The sequence below is a fragment of the Malaclemys terrapin genome, chromosome 25 (assembly GCF_027887155.1).
Source record: "Malaclemys terrapin pileata isolate rMalTer1 chromosome 25, rMalTer1.hap1, whole genome shotgun sequence".
Taxonomy (NCBI): domain Eukaryota; kingdom Metazoa; phylum Chordata; order Testudines; family Emydidae; genus Malaclemys; species Malaclemys terrapin.
The window spans coordinates 4,388,524-4,408,393 of record NC_071529.1 but is presented as its reverse complement, the minus strand read 5'-3'; the positions used below and the strand labels follow the sequence as shown (position 1 = coordinate 4,408,393).

Below are 19,870 nucleotides of genomic sequence, written 5' to 3'. Positions count from 1 at the left end.
ATAAACTGTTCAGGAAGGACAGGCAGGGCAGAAAAGGTGGGGGAGTTGCATTGTATGTAAGAGAGCTGTATGACTGCTCAGAGCTCCGGTATGAAACTGCAGAAAAACCTGAGAGTCTCTGGATAAAGTTGAGAAGTGTGAGCAACAAGGGTGATGTCGTGGTTGGAGTCTGCTATAGACCACCAGACCAGGGGGATGAGGTGGACGAGGCTTTCTTCTGGCAACTAGCAGAAGTTGCTAGATCGCAGGCCCTGGTTCTCATGGGAGACTTTAATCACCCTGATATCTGCTGGGAGAGCAATACAGCGGTGCACAGACAATCCAGGAAGTTTTTGGAAAGTGTAGGGGACAATTTCCTGGTGCAAGTGCTGGAGGAACCAACTAGGGGCAGAGCTTTTCTTGACCTGCTGCTCACAAACAGGGAAGAATTAGTAGGGGAAGCAAAAGTGGATGGGAACCTGGGAGGCAGTGACCATGAGATGGTCGAGTTCAGGATCCTGACAAAAGGAAGAAAGGAGAGCAGCAGAATACGGACCCTGGACTTCAGAAAAGCAGACTTTGACTCCCTCAGGGAACAGATGGGCAGGATCCCCTGGGAGAATAACATGAAGGGCAAAGGGGTCCAGGAGAGCTGGCTGTATTTTAAAGAATCCTTATTGCGATTGCAGGAACAAACCATCCCGATGTGTAGAAAGAATAGTAAATATGGCAGGCGACCAGCTTGGCTAAACAGTGAAATCCTTGCTGATCTTAAAAGCAAAAAAGAAGCTTACAAGAAGTGGAAGAATGGACAAATGACCAGGGAGGAGTATAAAAATATTGCTCAGGCATGCAGGAGTGAAATCAGGAAGGCCAAATCACACTTGGAGTTGCAGCTAGCAAGAGATGTTAAGAGTAACAAGAAGGGTTTCTTCAGGTATGTTAGCAACAAGAAGAAAGTCAAGGGAAGTGTGGGCCCCTTACTGAATGAGGGAGGCAACCTAGTGACCGAGGATGTGGAAAAAACTAATGTACTCGGTGCTTTTTTTGCCTCTGTCTTCACGAACAAGGTCAGCTCCCAGACTGCTGCACTGGGCAGCACAATATGGGGAGAAGGTGACCAGCCCTCTGTGGAGAAAGAAGTGGTTCGGGACTATTTAGAAAAACTGGACGTGCACAAGTCCATGGGGCCGGATGTGCTGCATCCAAAGGTGCTAAAGGAGTTGGCGGATGAGATTGCAGAGCCATTAGCCATTATTTTTGAAAACTCATGGCGATCGGGGGAGGTCCCAGATGACTGGAAAAAGGCTAATGTAGTGCCCATCTTTAAAAAAGGGAAGGAGGAGGATCCGGGGAACTACAGGCCAGTCAGCCTCACCTCAGTCCCTGGAAAAATCATGGAGCAGGTCCTCAAGGAGTCAATTATGAAACACTTAGAGGAGAGGAAAGTGATCAGGAACAGTCAGCATGGATTCACGAAGGGGAAGTCGTGCCTGACTAACCTAATTGCCTTCTATGATGAGATAACTGGCTCTGTGGATGAGGGGAAAGCAGTGGATGTGTTATTCCTTGACTTTAGCAAAGCTTTTGATACGGTCTCCCACAGTATTCTTGCTGCCAAGTTAAAGAAGTACGGGCTGGATGAATGGACTGTAAGGTGGATAGAAAGCTGGCTAGATCGTCGGGCTCAACAGGTAGTAATCAATGGCTCCATGTCTAGTTGGCAGCTGGTTTCAAGCGGAGTGCCCCAAGGGTCGGTCCTGGGGCCGGTTTTGTTTAATATCTTTATTAATGATCTGGAGGATGGTGTGGACTGCACTCTCAGCAAGTTTGCAGATGACACTAAACTAGGAGGCGTGGTAGATACACTAGAGAGTAGGGATCGGATACAGAGGGACCTAGACAAATTAGAGGATTGGGCCAAAAAAAACCTGATGAGGTTCAACAAGGACAAGTGCAGACTCCTGCACTTAGGACGGAAGAATCCCATGCACTGCTACAGACTAGGGACCGAATGGCTAGGTAGCAGTTCGGCAGAAAAGGACCTAGGGGTCACAGTGGATGAGAAGCTGGATATGAGTCAACAGTGTGCTCTTGTTGCCAAGAAGGCTAACGGCATTTTGGGCTGTATAAGTAGGGGCATTGCCAGCAGATCAAGGAACGTGATCGTTTCCCTTTATTCGACATTGGTGAGGCCTCATCTAGAATACTGTGTCCAGTTTTGGGCCCCACACTACAAGAAGGATGTGGAAAAATTGGAAAGAGTCCAGCGGAGGGCAACAAAAATGATTAGGGGCTGGAGCACATGACTTATGAGGAGAGGCTGAGGGAACTGGGATTGTTTAATCTCCAGAAGAGAAGAATGAGGGGGGATTTGATAGCAGCCTTCAACTACCTGAAGGGGGATTCCAAAGAGGATGGAGCTCAGCTGTTCTCAGTGGTGGCAGATGACAGAACAAGGAGCAATGGTCTCAAGTTGCAGTGGGGGGAGGTCCAGGTTGGATATTAGGAAACACTATTTCACTAGGAGGGTGGTGAAGCACTGGAATGCGTTACCTAGGGAGGTGGTGGAGTCTCCTTCCTTGGAGATTTTTAAGGCCCGGCTTGACAAAGCCCTGGCTGGGATGATTTAGTTGGGAATTGGTCCTGCTTTGAGCAGGGGGTTGGACTAGATGACCTCTTGAGGTCCCTTCCAACCCTGATATTCTATGATTCTATTCTATAAAAGGGGCTGTGTGATTTCTTTTTTAGCTTCTTGATAACCAGCGTCGGGGATCAGGACCAGTTTGTGATTGGTTGGTGAGTCCAACTTCAGTGTGAACCACCAGTTTTGGGAGAATCTGCTCTTTTGTTTGCAGCCTGCCCTGACCTTGACATTTCCAGTGAGGGCTGCCCCCAGGCACACTGGGTCACAATCTGATGCTGTACAGGGGGCTGACAAACGCCCTGACATGGGGGTGGCCACGCAGGCTGGAGTCAGGGCAGGGTGTGACCTCTCCTCCCCATGGACTGTGCCAGCAGAGGTGGGGGTGCAAGAAAGAGCTTCAGACAGGTATGCCATTCCCCAGCCCCCCAGGCCAGCCAGCCCCTGCTCTGGGGCCAGATTGGAACCAGAGCCCCTAGTGGGGAAAGGGGAAAAGCCCTGTCCTGATCTAGCCCCGCCCTTGTAATTCAAAGGAACCATTCAATTCTCCACTGCTCTGCTGTGGGGTCACAGCGTTGATTCCACACCTCCTGCTCTCTCTCTCTCTCTCTCTCTCTCTCTCTCACACACACACACACACACGCACACCCAGGACGGGCTCACCAGGAAGATGAAATCCAGGCTCCTGGACCCGTTCCCCAGGGCCTCCCGACCAATGACATAATCCACCTGGAGCTGCTGGGCCTGGTCGCAGGGCAGCACCCCTCCCAGCGAGCGGATCTTCAGGAAACTCTGGCTCTTGGAGTAGAAGGGCATCAGGTGAAGATCAGCATCCGGGTAACTGGGATAGACGCTGTCATACTCAGCACTGTTGTTCACCTGCTTGAAGTGCCCCTGGGGGACAGAGAGAGTGATGGGGTTCGCCGGGGTGCAGAGCACCCAGCACAGGACAGGAATGCAGCCGGGGCAGGGCAGGCGCTGATGTTGCCGGCTGAGCTCACCCCCATGGCCCCTCGCCCTGCGTCCGTAAGAGTGACATGGAAAATCCCAACAGTTCGAATGGGGCAGCCCGAAAGCGGCAATGGGGCAGCCCCTGGGCTGAGCTGCCCGAAGGGGGCGACCTTCCTAACTAAACCCCATCCCAAATATTAATGAGAAGACAAGTGGTGGCACTAAGATGCCGTTTGCGTCACCCCATTGATGGCTCTGCTGGTGGGTTCTGCGCCTCCCCCCCCCCCCCGTCCTAGCTATTCAGTCTGCAGGCACTTTGAGCAGGGCCATTCTACGCTGAGTGTGTGCAGCACCCAGCACCATGGGGCCCCGATCCTGGCTGCTCCTTAGGCACCACTGTAATAAACATCAACAATCACAGAATCAATAACAGAGACTGGAGTGCAGGGGCCCCACTGGGGCTTGGAGGCCCGTCACTTACCCTCAGATTGACGCTCCCGGTCCAGCCGGAGGTGTCCAGCTCGAAGGAGGCTCTGCCAGACTCATCGGTCAGGAAGGTCTGGTTCTTATTCTTATCCCCATAGCTAACAAAGACCTGCAGCTTCTCATTCTTCAGCGCAGAGCCATCTGCTGTCTCCAGGAGCATCTGAGCCGGGAGAGAAATGGGGAGATGCACCACTCAAGGGAGCAGACTCCTGGGAGAGTGTTGCCCACTAGGGGCTAAAGAGCTGGCTGGGAGCAGAAAGGGACAATGCAATCCAGCCCTGAGATGCACTGGGAAAGCCCAGGGCTGGGATGGGATGTTGGGGGTGAGGACTGAGGGGCATTAGCAGATCTGGGAAGAAGTTGGGGCAGGACTGGAATAGATGGGGGTGCTGGGGTGAGCACTGAGGGGTAACAGGTTGTCCGACCCCTTGACTGAGCTCTCCCTTGGGATGTGGGACTCTACAATCCAGCCACCCCCAGGCCCTGAAACCAGGACCTCAGATCTCCCAGCCTCATTGCTTTGCTTACACACATTCCCTCTGATTCCCATCTGGGTTGTGGCCATGATGGGCTTTAAGATTAACCCCTTAGGAACAATGTGGTAGGCAAGCAAGGAACTCGGGCTTAACAAAGGAATTTCTAAACCAGAGTCACTTAGACGGCTCAAAAGTTACAGATCTTTGCCAGAGAACAAATGTCCTGATGAGCACCCTTCTCTAGTCTGATCTCACCCTGCCTCTGACTCTGGGGTTTGTCAACAGTTCAGGCTGGGCAGAATCCCTCCCGCCTTGTCTGTCTCCAGCCAGGTCCTTCTGGCATGTGGTGATGGTCAGCACGGCCGCACAGAGCAGCGCCCCTTCTTAAGTAGGTTTCAGAGTAGCAGCCGTGTTAGTCTGTATCCGTAAAAAGAACAGGAGTACTTATGGCACCTTAGAGACTAACAAATTTATTAGAGCATAAGCTTTCGTGGACGTAGAGTCTCTCTGGACTTTCTGCTATGTACTCAACTGGAAAACTCCATCTCCCTCCCCCAGACATGCTCACCCCACCTGCGGGACCTTGTGTAGAAATAACATTGTTCTGTGGGGGTGGGCCAGTAGGTGAGAGACAATCAAAATTGATGGCACTAGATTGCCATCTTGAGATCTTCTCCATGATAGTCCTTCAACAAAGTGTCACGCACCTTTTCTAGGCTGGGCACCTGTCGAGAATACAATATGATAATCTGCCTTGGGTAAATTTAGGTGTGTGGACAGCACATCATACAATGGGAAGGTACTTGCCTGTTAGTAACTAGAGTTCTTTGAGATGTGGTGTCTATATGTGCTTCACTTCTGGTCTGCGTATGCCCCATGCACCGGAGATCTGAATGCATTAGCCACCAATGTCCATTGGTTGTGCCTGCACCCTGCATGCCTCCCTTGGGAGCTGGGATCTAAGATATAACTAGTAAGATGTGGTGCACTGGTCCTTTGGGAGCAGCAGGCCTGGTAATTCTGTGAATGCCCAGTGGAGAAGGGGCCGGACACTACAGGGAACGCTCCGAGGACCGGGGGCTATTACTCCCAGATCCTTTCCAGCAGCACTATCACCTGGCCAGGTGTTCCTCATTTTGTAGTTGTTCATTTGATTTCTCCTTCCTAAGGATACGTCCACACTACCTGCCGGATCGGCAGGTAGCGATCTATCTATCAGGGATCGATTTATCATGTCTCAAATAGACACGATAAATTGATCACTGAACGCGCTCCCCGTTGACTCCGGAACTCCACCAGGGTGAGAGGCGGAAGCGGAGTCGACGGGGAAGCTGTGGCCGTCGATCCCGCGCTGTGAGGACGTGAGGTAAGTCGATCTAAGAAACGTCGACTTCAGCTACGCTATTCTTGTAGCTGAAGTTGCGTATCTTAGATCGATCCCCGCCCCTAGTGTAGACCAGGCCTAAGTGTAGTTCCTCACACTGAGCTTTGATTAATTTCATCTTGTTGATTTCAGACCAATTCTAATCCTGCCTCCAAAGTGCTAGTAACCCATCTCTGCCTGGTGTCATCCACACATTTTAGTAGCACACTCTCCGTTCCATAATCCAAATTTTTAATGACAATACTGAGTAGTACCGGACCCAGGACTGACCCCTGTGGGACCACACTAGGAATAGAATAAGACACACCAGACACATCTTCCCAGAGTGAAGCAAACTACTGACAACAACCCCTTGAGTATGGGGTTTTCAAACAGTAGTGCACCAACCTTACAGTAATTTCATTTAGACCAGTGATTTTCAACCAGGGGGCCAGGGCCTCCTGGGGGACAACGAGCAGGTTTCAGGGGGTCCACCATGCGGGGCCAATGTTAGATATGCTGGGGCCCAGGGCAGAGGGCTGAAGCCCCACTACATGGGGCAATTGCCCTGCTTCCTACCCCTTCATGCTGGCTCTGGCTTTTATATGCAGAAAACCAGTTGCTGTGGCAGAGGTGTGATGTGGAGTTTTTACACGATGTTGGGGGTGGGTGGAGCTCAGAAAGGAAAAGGTTGAGAACCCTGATGTAGACCACATTTCCCTAGTTTGCTTATGAGGATGTCAAAAGCCTTACTACAAACAGGATATACTGAGTCTACTGCTTCCCCCCTAGGCCAGTAACCCTGACTGCTAGACATGGCTTTTCTTACTGGGGCCTTTAAAATCTCCCCTATGGCTCCTCAAGGAGCCAACAAAGGGGCATCTGGGAGTTCAGAAATGGTCCAATCGTCTGGTGCTGTGTCTGTCGGTGCGGGACACAAAACGAGCTCCAGCACTGTCAGCAGTGGCGCGGAAGGACCTGTGCGATGGATACTGAGTGCAGGAAATGGGACGTCTGTGCCACAGGTGCGGGTAGCAGAGGCACTGAGGAGAGCGGCACCTGGTGCAACGAAGGCGAGAGCTCCGGGCGTGATGCGTCGGTGCAGCAAACAGTGGTGCCGGAAGCACCCGCAGCAGCACCAGCAGCAATGACTGTGCCACAAGCAGTGGTGCTGGGAGGCCACCATCAAGTGAAATCCTCTCTGGGCACCAAGGGATGAGCCAGCAGCAGAACCAAGGACTCAGGACTCCTGCTCTCTGGGCGCCAGAGGGACCAGGGATTGGCCTCGAGCTGCCCTTCTCAAGTGACACAGAAAGAGGTGACGTAGCAGGCACCTGAGGAGGAGATCTACTCCCGTGCTCCTTGGCAGGATGGCGTCCATCACACTCGAGGTCACTAACCGGGGCAGGCACAGCCTTAGGGGCGGAAGAGATGGCTGCCAGGGTACTTTTTACCCAAGGGTGATCGTTCCTAGGAGGACCCTGCATCTCTTCAGGGACTGAGCCTGGCCTCCTAGACTTCTCCAGGAGAAATCCCTTCAGTCTAGTCTCCCTGGATTTCACAGCCCGTTTGGGGAGGGCTCTGAAGTCCCTGCACTGCTCTCTAATGTGTGTCTGTGAACCCAGACAATACAGACACTTAGAGTGTCTGTCGTTCCGGGCATGGCAGACCCACATGAGGGGCATAATTTTAATCCTGCAGACTAAACCCCCCGTATGTGGAGAAGACATCAACTGCTCACCTCAGATCCCTTCCCTCCCCCCCATACCAGGATTCGTAGACTCCAAGGCCAGAAGGGACCATTGTGATCATCCAGTCTGACCTCCTGCATAGCACGGGCCAGAGCCCTGCAGCAAAATAACGCCCAGAGCTGACCTGTTAGAAGAACATCCCGTCTTCATTTACACATTGTCAGGGACGGAGAATCCACCACGAACCTCGGTAAATTGTTGGTTAATTACCCTCATTATAAAAAATTTACACCTTATTTCCAGTTTCAATTTGTCTAGCTTCAACTTCCAGCTGTTGGATCGTGTTCGGCCTTTCTCTGCTAGATTGGATATTTGTTCCCCGATATTCACAAATTGTAATCAAGTCACCCTTTAACCTTCTCTTTCTTAAACTAAATAGATTGAGCTCTTTGAGTCTCTCACTATAAGGCATCTTGTCTAATCCTTTCACCATTCTTGGGTCTCTTCTCTGAACCCTCTTCAATTTATCAATATCCTTGTTGAATTGTGGGCATCGGAACTGGACACGGGGTTCCAGCATCAGTTGCACCCCTGCCAAATACAGAGTAGCCGACTCGAGAGTCCCCTGTTTATACATCCCAGAATCGCATTAGCGCTTTTGGCCACAGCGTCGCACTGGGAGCTCACGTTCAGTTGATTATCCACCATGACCCCCAAATCGTTTCCAGAGTCCCTGCTTCCCAGGCTAGACTCCCCCACCCCGTACGTATGGCCGACATTCTTTGCTCCGAGGAGAGGGAGTCTATAACTGAAATCCTCCCTAAAACAGGAGAGTTCAGCTAAACTAACTAAGCCACTATCTCCAGTACCAATTATTAACTATCAAAAAGACTATTTACAAAACGTAAAGAGAAAAACTTCAGCAGAGCAGGAGACCGGACACTGCTGCTGGCTCTATCTCTCAGCCAGAGGCCGTGAGAAGGAACTGAGGGTTGGCTGGTTGCTCAACCCCCATTGTGCCCTCGGTAAGAGGGGGCTTGAGGACATGGACTGCACAGCTAACGCATCCGATCTCCAGTGCATGGGGCACATGGGCACCAGAAGTGCAGCACATCCGGCAAGCAGTCAACACCAATGGTGGTTACAGTTTGGTACAGACATATCCCACTCTGTCACACCGGTAATCCCATTACCTTGCCAGTGTAGGGGATTCCAGCCTTGTAGGTCTCGTCAGCGACCTCAAAGGTCACTATAGGGATTTTAGACACGATCTTGCAGCTCTTGGTCGCGTTGAGCTCCACCCCTACCAGGAGAGGGAGGGACGATAGGAGAAAGGTGCCAGGAGTGACACCAGAGTTCAGGCTATGTCCCAGATTTCTCTCCATAACAATCTGCACAGCCATTTCTACCCCCTCTAGCTATGGACTGGAGGGTGTCATTTGGGGGAGAATTTGGGAGGTTCGGCTGGGGGCGGAGAAGGATTTTCCTGGGGAATCTGGAAACTAGAAAATTTAGATCCACCTTCCCCTGGTGCTTAATCCCAAACCAGCCACTTGACATTTGCCAGCAGAGTCTCCCGGCTCTGCGGCCCTTTCCCCAGCAGAGAGCTCCTTACTGAACGGCCCCAGAACTGAACCCGCGCACAGGCCTCTCGGCACAGGGCCTGCCCCCAGAAAGTGCCCAGTGACCCGTTGCCGTTCTGGACCTGCTCTCCTCCAGCCACTTCGCCATCGCTGATGTCAGCACCTGAGGGTAACGTTGTATCCACCCCACAGTTACAGTTTTCAGCCAAATGGGTGTCGGCCACTCTGGAAATCAGGATTCTTCTGGGTTAAATGTGGAGTTATCTGGGTTCATTGCTAAGCGATTAGCACTTGCAGTTTTGAACGCTAAGCGCTAACGTCACTGAGGCCGTGACTCAGGACCCAGCGACACAGGCTGGGCCTTCACTCCGCTCTGCCAGCTCAGTGCACAGCCAGAGGCCACTCGCGGGAGGGTGTTTAGTCTTTACATGAATGTGCCCAGGTCTGAGCTCCTCATGAGGGATCGATCCCAGTGATGGGCTGAACCAGAACCCCAGATCCAACCCCCAACACTACCTCTGGGCACATCTCTAAAGCAGCTGGGATACAAATGACATTATCACATGTGCAAGTGAGCCCCCTCTGCCCCTGGGGGTTTAGTGCTGGGGGCTGCCTGGGGGTGTGCATGTGTGCTTGATTTCAGACCCACCTGTCCCCTCCTCCTTGAGAGACGCCTTGGCCTGGAAGCTCATTCCATAGCCAGAGTTGGTCGGCACTAAGCGAGGAATCTCCACCTCTGTTGAAAAGCAGCCATTGGTGTCAGTCTGGAGGGAGAGAATCACAGCCCGTTAGCAACAGCTCTGCACCAGGCCCTGCAGGTGTAGGGTGACCAGATGTCCCAATTTTATAGGGACAGTCCCGATTTTGGGGTCTTTTTCTTATATAGGCTTCTATTACCCCCCACCCCCATCCCGATTTTTCACATTTGCTGTCTGGTCACCCTATGCAGGTGTTAGCTCAGCAGGTCTCTAATCTGGCTTGGCCTGGTTAGTGCTGGGACAGGAGACACTCAAAGAAAACCTGGGTGCTGAAGTCAGCAGCAGGGGGCGCTCTCATCTTGGAGTCAGCCCTGACACCGGTACCCCAGCACAGCGCTAGGGGGCGCTGTGCAGCTGGAGCTGCTGTGGGTGGGATGAGACGTAAAACAGGCCCTGGCCACTCATGCCCATCACAGATCCCCTGGTGCTTGTCCCCCATCGTCGTGGTAACGCTGGCTAATTCCAATCACCCCCCTAACCCCGCAGGGACTGAGAGCATTCGGGGAGATCTGAATCTTTCCATTGACCCACCTAACGAGAGCTGCTGATGAGGAAGGGCGGCCCCGTAACCTGGGGCACTAGCCTAGGTCTGGAGAGACCTGGGGGCAAGTCCCTGCTCTGCCACAGGCTGCCTGCAAGTCCCTCTGAGTACGGCTGCAGCAGAAACACCCTGAGGCCGCGAGTCTCCGAGCCCAGTCCTGCTGACCCCGCTTGTGCTGCGGGGCTAAAACCAGCAGGTCGACGGTCGGGTCCAGGCGCTAGACCCGGGGATCGGGGGAGGGTCTCGGAGCCCAGGCTCCAGCCGAGCGTCTACACTGTTCCTTTAGCCCCGCGGTGCAAGCCCCAGGCAGCAGAGCTGGGCTCGGAGACGCTGCCGCAGGGTTTTTGCTGCATGGACGGACCCTGAGCATCTCTGTGCCTCAGTTCCCCATCTGTACAATGGGGACAGGAGCCTGCCCTGCCTCCCGGCGGCTAGGAGGATCAGTGAGGCACTGAGATATTGTGGGGAAAGGGGGGGCGTATAAGTCCCTAAGCCCAGCTACACAGGTGCCAGTCCCCACCCCCAGCCTGCCAGATGGGGACCTGGATGGATCCAGGACCTGATTCACCTGCACTTACACCAGCTTTACATCAATGTCACCAATCTCATCAGGGCAGATCACAGCGCCCCCTCTGGCCAGTGTAAGAAAAACATGGAGAGGAGCCTCCTCCAGCAGCATGTCTTGTACCTCCCCCCGCCCCAGTCACACTCACCTTGCCAGGAAGCAATGTGCAGTAAAATGATATCTCCCAACACAGGCTGGCCTCGACCCTCCCCAGAACGGGATTCCCGTAGGTGTCTCTGTTTAGGAGAGGGGAGGGAGAGGGTAAGTGGGAGGGGAGGGGGCCAACGCCCCTGCCCATGGGGGGGTCCCTGCTGGGGTGGGGCTGGTCATGTGGCTGGGAGTGAGAGCCCCAGGGAGTCCTGCCTGGCCATGAGCATGGGGCAGAGGGGCGCAGGCAGGGAAGGGGCAGGTCAGATCCTGGCCTGGGGGGCAGGGGAGGGGAGTCAGGTCGAGGGCGGTACCAGCCCCCCCTTTATCAGCCCGGCAGGGCTGGTTTCACACTCACCGACCGCACACCCGCAGCAGGAGCGTCTCATCCAGCACTGTCACCACGGGGGGCAGTTCCAGGGTCACTTCGAACTTGGGCAGCACTGGGGGGCAGAGAGGGACGGGGTGAAACCGACCCGCAGCCCCGGCTCGGGGGTTTCATTGTGATCCTCGGCCTTGGAGCTTCTCCCCGGGTCTTGCAGCCCCCCACCAACCTGCCGGCCTGGCGGGAAGGGGAAGGGCCCGGAAATGGAGCAGGGCTGGGAAGAGACTGCAGGCTGCAGCAGTAGGGTTGCCAGGTGTCTGTTTTTCGACTGGAACGCCCGGTCAGAAAGGGACCTTGGCGGCTCCCGTTGGCACCACGGACTGGGCCGTTAAAAGTCCAGTCGGCAGCGCAGTGGGGCTAAGACAGGCCCCTGCCTGCCGTGGCTCCGCACTGCTCACAGAATCAGCGGCATGTCCCCCCTCCAGCTCCTACCCATACAGGCAGCCAGGGGGTTTCACACACTACCCCTTCCCCAAGCACCTGTGGGGGATCAGGGTGGTGGGAGGCAGTTGGGGGGCTTGGGCAGCATATGTGGGGGTGGGAGGGTGGGAGGCAGTTGGGGGCATCAGGGGCAGGTGTCTGGGGCGAGGGGGGGTAGGTGGCAGCTGTTTTAAGGGATACATCAGAGCTCTTCTCTCCCCCTCCCCCGCAGGAGGCAGAGGAGGTTTGGTGGGGGAGAATGGAGAGGGGGCCACTGACATTTCCCTCCCCCTCCCAGCAACACCAGCTCTGGGAAGGGTGTGTATGTGTGAAGAGCCCCTTGTGCTCCAGGACAGGGTTAGGGTACAGCACAGGGCCGATGTGGGTGGGTGCTGGGTTGGGGCTGGGAGGACAGAGTTAGATGCTGGGGGGTGGGTGAGAAGCTGGTAGCTCCGTCCCATCCAGCAGCCAGCGAGCTCCTGAAGCAGGAGCCAGGATCAGCTCCCATGATAACTTTGGTCACATGGTAACTGCCCCCATCCACCTCCCACACACACTGGGAGGAGGCGGGGGAGAGGGGGGGCTGCAGAATTCCGAAGTCAGACCAAAAACATGAGACAGCCGTGGTTTTGACTCATGATGTTGGACTCACGGACACCTCGCCCCAGGAAGACTCAGGAATCCCCCTTCCTCCCCATGTGCCAGAGCCGCGGCTTCGCTTGCTGACCTGGGTCCCGCTGCGCACCGTATTCCTCCACGCTGAACGAGTGCCTCGTCCCCTGTGCCTTGATGGCGTACGTCCCCAGGGCCGGCTCTGCAGACAGCGGGAGAGACAGATCCACGATGCCTTGCTGTGGAGTCACATCTCGCCACTGGGCGATGCGGTTCCCGCTGGGATCCTGGCACATGGACACGCCCTGCTCAGCTGCTGCCCCCACACACGGCTCGTTCCAGGCAGCCCCCGAGTGCCTCGTGCTACTGACGGGGGCTGGATCGACGCCCGGGGGTTCAAATCCTTCTCCTTAGCCTGGAGCAGGCACCACCGGGCAGCCGTTGGGCAAGGGAGCCCCTGCCAGTGCCCCTCAGCCCTGACCCGAGGGCAGCGCCCCTGAGGGGAACAGGCTCCCGAGGGACACCCCATCTCTAGCCTGGACAAAGCCCAGGAAACTCGCCATAGGGACCATTTCCATCTCAAAGCTAGGCCTCTGTGGGTATGTTCCCTGTCCCCCACCCCCCACGCAGCCTCCCCAAACCCCCACCCCTCCCCTCTGCCCCGCCGCTCCCAGAGATCCCCCTCCCCCCAGCCCTTCCCCCATCAGACTCCCAAAGGAGCTCCCCACTGAGTTCCCCACTGGCGGTATCAAGTCACCGCCTGACCCAGAGTTCAGGGGCTGGGAACATTCGGGGTGAGCGACTCAGGCAGGGATCCCAGCCAGGCCCAAACCCACCTGCCTCCCGGACAGACAGCCCCAGACACTGCAAACTCGGGGTGGGGAGAACGTAACCTGATGGCACAAATGTCCCCTCCCTGCCCCCCATGGGGCCCAGCCCAGAAACGCACCTGTGCTCTGGCACCCTTTGCACCCCCCCAGCAGGGCAGGGGGGTCTACGGCTGGATTGCTGGACACTGTGGTCACAGCCCAGACTCCTCTGGGATCCCCATGACTGAACACCCTCAGGTGCCCTCGGATGAGCCAGACAGGAAGAGGAGGAGGCTGGAGAGGCACAGACAGACCTGCACGGTCACCAGGGGCAGCTGCAAAGCAAACAGACAGGAGATGGCTGGTTAGAGGGACAGGAAACACCCCCCACCGCCCCCGGGTCTGCCTGTGACCTCCCCAGGGCTGGGGTGTCTCTGGGGCCATGGGGGATCATGCGGACAACAGCGGAGGTGACTGAGAGAGCAGGGACAGGAAGGGGAGCCCATAAGGCTGGAGCCCTCGCACCTCCCATGCCTCCCCCCCGTGTTGACGGATACAGGGCAGTGGGTGGCTGGTGTGGGCGTGGAGGAGCAGGGCGAGATTCTGGGGTCTCTGCCAAGGGGCAGTCTAAGGGCCGGGGGGTCTGCGTTGCAGCCAGTGCCTGAGCGAGATGGCTGGGAGGGGAGCTGTCAATCTGTATTTCCACACTGGGCCCGATTCTGCCACCTCACTCAGAGCACACAGCACGGTTAGGCGGAAAGGTGCTAATGACTGTCATCCCGGGCTGGCATCCACAGCCAATCACAGACTGCACTAAACCCAGTGGGTGCCCAGCACTCTCATTCTGGCTCCATGCAATGTGCAATCAACCCTCTCTGCGCAGTAAAGAGACTGCAAACAACAGAGGCCACTGCCCAAGGCGCTAGGTCTGTAGCCCAGGGGGCTGCTCCACATGGCTGTTTTCAGCAGGCCAGCACAAGCCCTGCTACTGCAAGGCTGTTAACCTGCCCTGGGAGACTCGCCCCCTGCAGCAGTGAAGACCAGGGTGCCGGCTGAGGGTATTCCCAGAATACCGGAGATCCCGGTATTTCCAGGATTGGCGTGAGCCTCTCCCCGCTGGCGTGACCTCGCACACTCGGTGTGTGTGAGTTCATGCCAGCAGGGGCGGAGCAGTGCACTCTGCCAAAGGGCGCCCCCCATCCAATACCAGACACAAGCATGCATTGGACGGGGGCAAGCCACCCAAGAAGAGGATTGTCCGATTTCAAACCGGATGAATGGCCTGCCTGATGTAGACAAACCTAACGAGTTCAGTGCACCAGGGCCCTGTTACCCGGCTCCCTTTCCACTCCCCACCCTCAGCTCTCATCTTCCGGGTACTGGGAATGAAGTCTTTGTCCAAACTGACGATTCGAAACTTCACTAGAAAGGAGCAGAGGGAGAGGTGGGAATCAGCCCCGGCTTGGTTTCTCTGAGTGAATTCCCAGCTGGGGATGGTGCCAGCCGGACGCCCCGGGCACTGATGGCCTATGTGAACCTGCAGAATGGGCCCAGCCCGGGCAGCGCAGTGCCAGCTTCCCCACGCTGCCCTCTGCCAATGAGCCACGGCTCTGCCCTGAGTGGCTGGAGGCTGCCAGGGTAGGCCGATCAGTGCCCCCTGCAGTGTCTGTGACATCACCAAGGATGGGCTGAGACCCCCACTTGGTTCCAGACAGGCCCCCAAACAGCCCTCAGGCTTTGGGCCTCTTCTCCCCTGGGGCCAGGTGCAGACAGGAGCCTAGAAATGAGAGTCCTGAATCCCTCGCTAGGCCCCTATCCCATCCCCAGAGCCCGAGAGTCCGTCCCAAGGGCCTGGGGCCCCAGGAAACTCCCTCCAACAGCTCCTGCCCTCTCACCTGTCTGTCCAGGCTTGTAGACGGCCTTGTCCGTCTGCACAATGTTCCTGGGCTCCAGCACCCGCAGCAGCACTTCCTTCCACTCAGAGAACTGCAGGGCATCTCCCCGGATTGAGACGTGCAGCTCTGCAACTTCCTGCTGCCCCCCGGACGGGGCTGGAACCTGCACACAGGGACCCCCAGCAAGGCCACAGCAGCCGGTAACAGGCCAGTCGTGGCGCAGACCCACTATCGCGTGGGGGGGGCGGGCAGTGGTGTTTGTGAGTCCCTGCTCCAGCCCCCACAAAACACAGGAAACCCTCCTCCGCACCCCGCGGGACTGTGAATGGGAGGGAGCATGAACCTGGGGCGCTCGATGGAGTTGGAAGCCAGGGCGCTCTCTGTACCCCCCACCCCATCCCCGCTCCCTCCTGCCTGTCGCTGCTGAGGGATGGGCTCGAGTTCTGTGGCTACAGCTGCCCATTGAGTGACCCGCTCCGGGCCCATGGCCAGTCCCCTGAGCCCTGCTGTGCCCGAGGCCTGAGGCTGGGCTGGGGCTGCAGACCCAGGCCTGACGGGCTCCGTGCCCATGGCCAGTGCCCGGGGCCGTGCTGATGGTTGCAAGCGGGGGCTCACCTGGAAGCGCACGTTCTCGTGCAGATGGGGCTCCCGGACCTCTCTCTCCAGCAGGGTGATAGCGCTGGGACCATCCCCCCTCTCCAGTCGGACACTCACCCGGACGGTCTCGTTGAGGTCGCTGAGATGAACTGACACCGTCCCCGTGTGCGGGTGATAGAGCTCGGCTGGGCTCACCACCACATAGTGCCTGGGGAGGGGAAAGCACCGGGGGCAGTGGGGGAGGGGGAGGGGACAGCCCAGAGCCTCCCCCTGGACCGGGGTGAATCCCGCTTTCTGAGTGTCCCTCCTTCTGGGGCCAGAGCTGGGTCGATGGTGCTGGAGGCTGATTCGTTTCTCTAACCACAGGGCAAGGCTCCCCCGCTCCATCCCCCGCCCCAGCCTGCCTCCCACGGAGCTGGAGGGGCCTCGGGGGTGCAGAAAGGGGCTCAGTCCCCCTCTGTCCCTGGCCTCTTGGCTGCTCAGTCTGCCCAGAAGGGGGCAGCTAGTGGCGCTGAGAGTGAGCAGAGACCCCTGTGCATGGCGGGGGGAGGCTGGTCAGTCTGGGGCTGTACTGAGCACCTGAGCCCTTTGCAGCCAGTAACCGGCTTAGATACAACCCCACCCCACCCCCAGCTCAGTCTGCACCCTGGGGCCTCCGCCCGTAGTTGCGGATTGTGGGGGAGTTAGGGCCCTGCACCCCTCTTCCCGAGATTCACTGCGACTCTCAACCAGCCAGTAAAGCAGAAGGTTTATTTAAGGACAGGAACACAGTCTCAAGCAGAGCGTGTAGGTACGACCAGACCCCCTCAATTAGGTCCCTCTGGGAGGTTCAGGGAGCTTAGACCCCAGCTTGGGGTTCCCTGCATTGCACCACCCAGCCCCAACCGAAACTAAACTCCCAGCCCCTCCCGCTGCTCCTCTCCTTTGTTCAGTCTCCCGGGCAGAAGGTGTTAATTCTCCCCACCCCCGTTCCTGGCTCAGGTTACAGCTCAGGTAGCTTCCTTCAAGGGAAGTCCCACATCCCCACTGCAACTCCCCTGCAACATTCCCAGGTCAAATCTGCCCTGCTCCCTGCTCCGTCACATCTCTCCCCCCTTCGAGACTGAACTGAGCGGGGTCACTTTGACCAGTGACCTGGGGAAGTTCAGGGCTCCCTCTCCGGGACAATGCGTCCGCTATCAGGTTGTCACGTCCCTTCACATGGACCACGTCCATGTCATAATCCTGCAGGAGCAGGCTCCATCTCAGGAGCTTGGCGTTGGCTCCTTTCATCTGGTGCAGCCAGGTCAGGGGAGAGTGGTCGGTGTGCACGGTGAAGTGACGCCCAAAGAGATATGGCTCTAGTTTCTTGAGGGCCCACACCATGGCCAGGCATTCCTTCTCGATGGCCGCGTAGTTCTGCTCCCGGGGTAGCAACTTCTTGCTCAGGTACACGATGGGGTGTCTCTCCCCCTTTTCATCCTCCTGCATTAACACCGCCCCCAGTCCTGTGTCTGAGGCGTCGGTGAACACCATAAAGGGCTTGTCAAAGTCTGGGTTTGCCAGAACTGGGCCACTGACCAGAGCCTCCTTCAGCGCCCGGAGAGCCTCCTGGCACTCCTCGGTCCAGACCACTTTGTCTGGCTTCCCCTTCTTGCACAGCTCAGTGATGGGGGCGGCTATGGCGCTAAAGTGGGGCACGAACCTCCGATAGTACCCTGCCATCCCAATAAAGGCTTGGACCTGCTTTTTGGTTTGAGGAGCGGGCCAGTCTCTGATCACCTCCACTTTGGCTGGTTCCGGCTTTAGGCAGCCGCTTCCCACCCGGTGGCCTAGGTAGGATACCTCAGCCATCCCCACCTTGCACTTCTCCGGTTTTACGGTCAGCCCAGCCTTCTGGAGTCGGTCCAGCACTTGTCTAACCTGGGATATGTGGTCCTCCCAGGTCTGGCTAAAGACACAGATGTCATCGATATACGCCACGGCAAAACTCTCCATCCCCCTCAGTAGCTGATCCACCAGGCGTTGGAAGGTGGCCGGCGCTCCCTTGAGGCCGAAGGGCAGGGTCAGGAACTCATAGAGCCCCAGAGGGGTGACAAAGGCCGATTTCAGCCTGGCATCTGCATCCAGCGGCACTTGCCAATAGCCCTTTGTAAGATCCATGGTGGTAAGGTACCGAGCACCTCCCAGCTTGTCTAGGAGCTCGTCCGGCCTGGGCATGGGGTAGGCATCGGCTACAGTGATGGCATTGAGCTTCCGATAGTCCACACAGAACCGGATCGACCCGTCCTTTTTGGGGACCAGCACCACCGGCGAGGCCCAAGGGCTGGAAGACGGCTGGATCACCCCCAAAGCCAGCATGTCATTGACCTCTCTTTCCAGGTCCTGAGCAGTTTTCCCTGTGGCTCGGAAGGGGGAGCATTTTATAGGCGGGTGCGATCCTGTCTGCACCCGGTGGACAGTCAGATTAGTGCGTCCAGGCTGGTTGGAAAACAGCTGCTGGTACAGATGCAGCACCCCTCCGATCTCAGCTCGCTGGGCAGGGGTTAGCCGATCAGAGAGGGGAATTGCTTCCAGGGGGAAGCCAACTCTTGTCCCAGGGAATAGATCTACTAAAGGGTCATCTCCCTGCCCCTCCCACTGTCCACACACGGCCAACACCATATTCCCCTTGTCATAATATGGCTTCATCATATTCACATGGTACACCCGGTGGTGGTGTGCCCGGTTCGACAGCTCCACCACATAGTTTACCTCGTTTAGTTGCTTGACAACCTTGAAGGGCCCTTCCCAGGCGGCCTGGAGTTTGTTTTTCCTCACGGGGATGAGGACCATCACCTGATCCCCAGTGGCGAAGGCGCGGGCCCGTGCTGTGCGGTCATACCAGACCTTCTGCTTCCTCTGGGCTCTGGCCAGATTCTCCCTGGCCAGGCCCATGAGCTCGGCAAGTCGTTCCCGGAAGGTCAGGACATACTCCACCACCGACTTTCCGTCAGGAGTGGCCTTCCGCTCCCATTCATCTCTCATCAGGTCCAGGGGCCCCCTTACCCACCTTCCATATAGCAGTTCGAAAGGCGAAAACCCGATAGACTCCTGGGGTACCTCCCTGTACGCAAACAGCAGGTGAGGTAAGTACTTGTCCCAGTCCTGCGGGTGCTGATTCATAAATGTTTTCAGCATCATTTTTAGCGTCCCATTGAACCTCTCCACCAGCCCGTTGGATTGGGGGTGATATGCTGAGGCCCAGTTGTGCCGGACCCCACATCTCTCCCACAAGCACCGGAGTAGGGCCGACATGAAGTTGGACCCTTGGTCCGTCAAGACTTCCTTGGGGAACCCCACTCGGCTGAAAATGGTCAGCAGCGCATCCGCCACAGTGTCTGCTTCAATGGACGATAAGGGCACTGCCTCGGGGTAGCGGGTGGCGAAATCTACCACCACCAGGATGTATTTCTTCCCAGACCGGGTCGTCTTGCTGAGAGGTCCCACTATGTCCATGGCCACCTTCTGGAAAGGCTCCTCTATGATGGGCAAAGGTCTCAATGCTGCCTTCCCCTTGTCCCGGGCCTTCCCCACCCTCTGGCAGGGGTCACAGGATCGGCAGTACTGCCGGACGTTGGTGAAGACCCCGGGCCAGTAAAAGTTCTGTAGCAGCCTCTGCCTGGTGCGCCGGATCCCCTGGTGCCCTGCGAGAGGGATGTCATGGGCCAGGTACAGTAGCTTGTGGCGAAACTTCTGGGGAACCACCAGCTGCCTCCTGATCCCCCACGACTCCACTTCCCCCGGGGGAGCCCACTCTCGGTACAGGAACCCCTTCTCCCACAGGAACCTCTCCTTGCATCCTCTCCTCATGGTCTGTACCACACTGAGGTCAGCCAGGCCCCTTAGCTTCCGCAGGGAGGGGTCCTTCTGCAACTCGGCCTGGAACTCGGCGGCTGGGGAAGGGATGGGGACCTGCTCCCTCTCGTCGGCTGGGTCGGAAGCCCCAG

At 56.8% G+C, this 19,870-nt stretch overlaps 2 protein-coding genes across 4 annotated transcripts in view; both read right to left on the bottom strand.

Moving 5' to 3' along the window:
* The window catches only part of LOC128829192 (alpha-2-macroglobulin-like protein 1), a 106,006-nt gene extending 90,335 nt beyond the window's left edge, over positions 1-15,671 (bottom strand). The window contains exon 1 of the mRNA XM_054014472.1: positions 15,306-15,671. The gene's annotated coding sequence lies outside the window, so the exon portion shown is untranslated. The remainder of the gene's footprint in view (positions 1-15,305) is intronic.
* Positions 4,096-13,185, bottom strand: LOC128829194 (alpha-2-macroglobulin-like protein 1). Of its 3 annotated transcripts, XM_054014476.1 has the most exons (6): positions 12,717-13,185; positions 11,543-11,627; positions 11,186-11,273; positions 9,823-9,937; positions 8,784-8,893; positions 5,350-5,488 (listed from the first exon to the last, which is right to left on the bottom strand). In XM_054014476.1, exons 1-6 carry the CDS (start codon positions 12,895-12,897, stop codon positions 5,435-5,437), a joined length of 633 nt encoding a protein of 210 aa, XP_053870451.1. In that variant the 5' UTR covers positions 12,898-13,185; the 3' UTR covers positions 5,350-5,434. The 3 variants fall into 3 exon arrangements, with proteins under 3 accessions (XP_053870452.1, XP_053870453.1, XP_053870451.1); XM_054014477.1 differs by lacking the exons at positions 5,350-5,488; positions 8,784-8,893 and adding an exon at positions 4,096-4,220; XM_054014478.1 differs by lacking the exons at positions 5,350-5,488; positions 8,784-8,893 and adding an exon at positions 4,822-4,953.
* Positions 15,672-19,870: the final 4,199 nt, after the last annotated feature.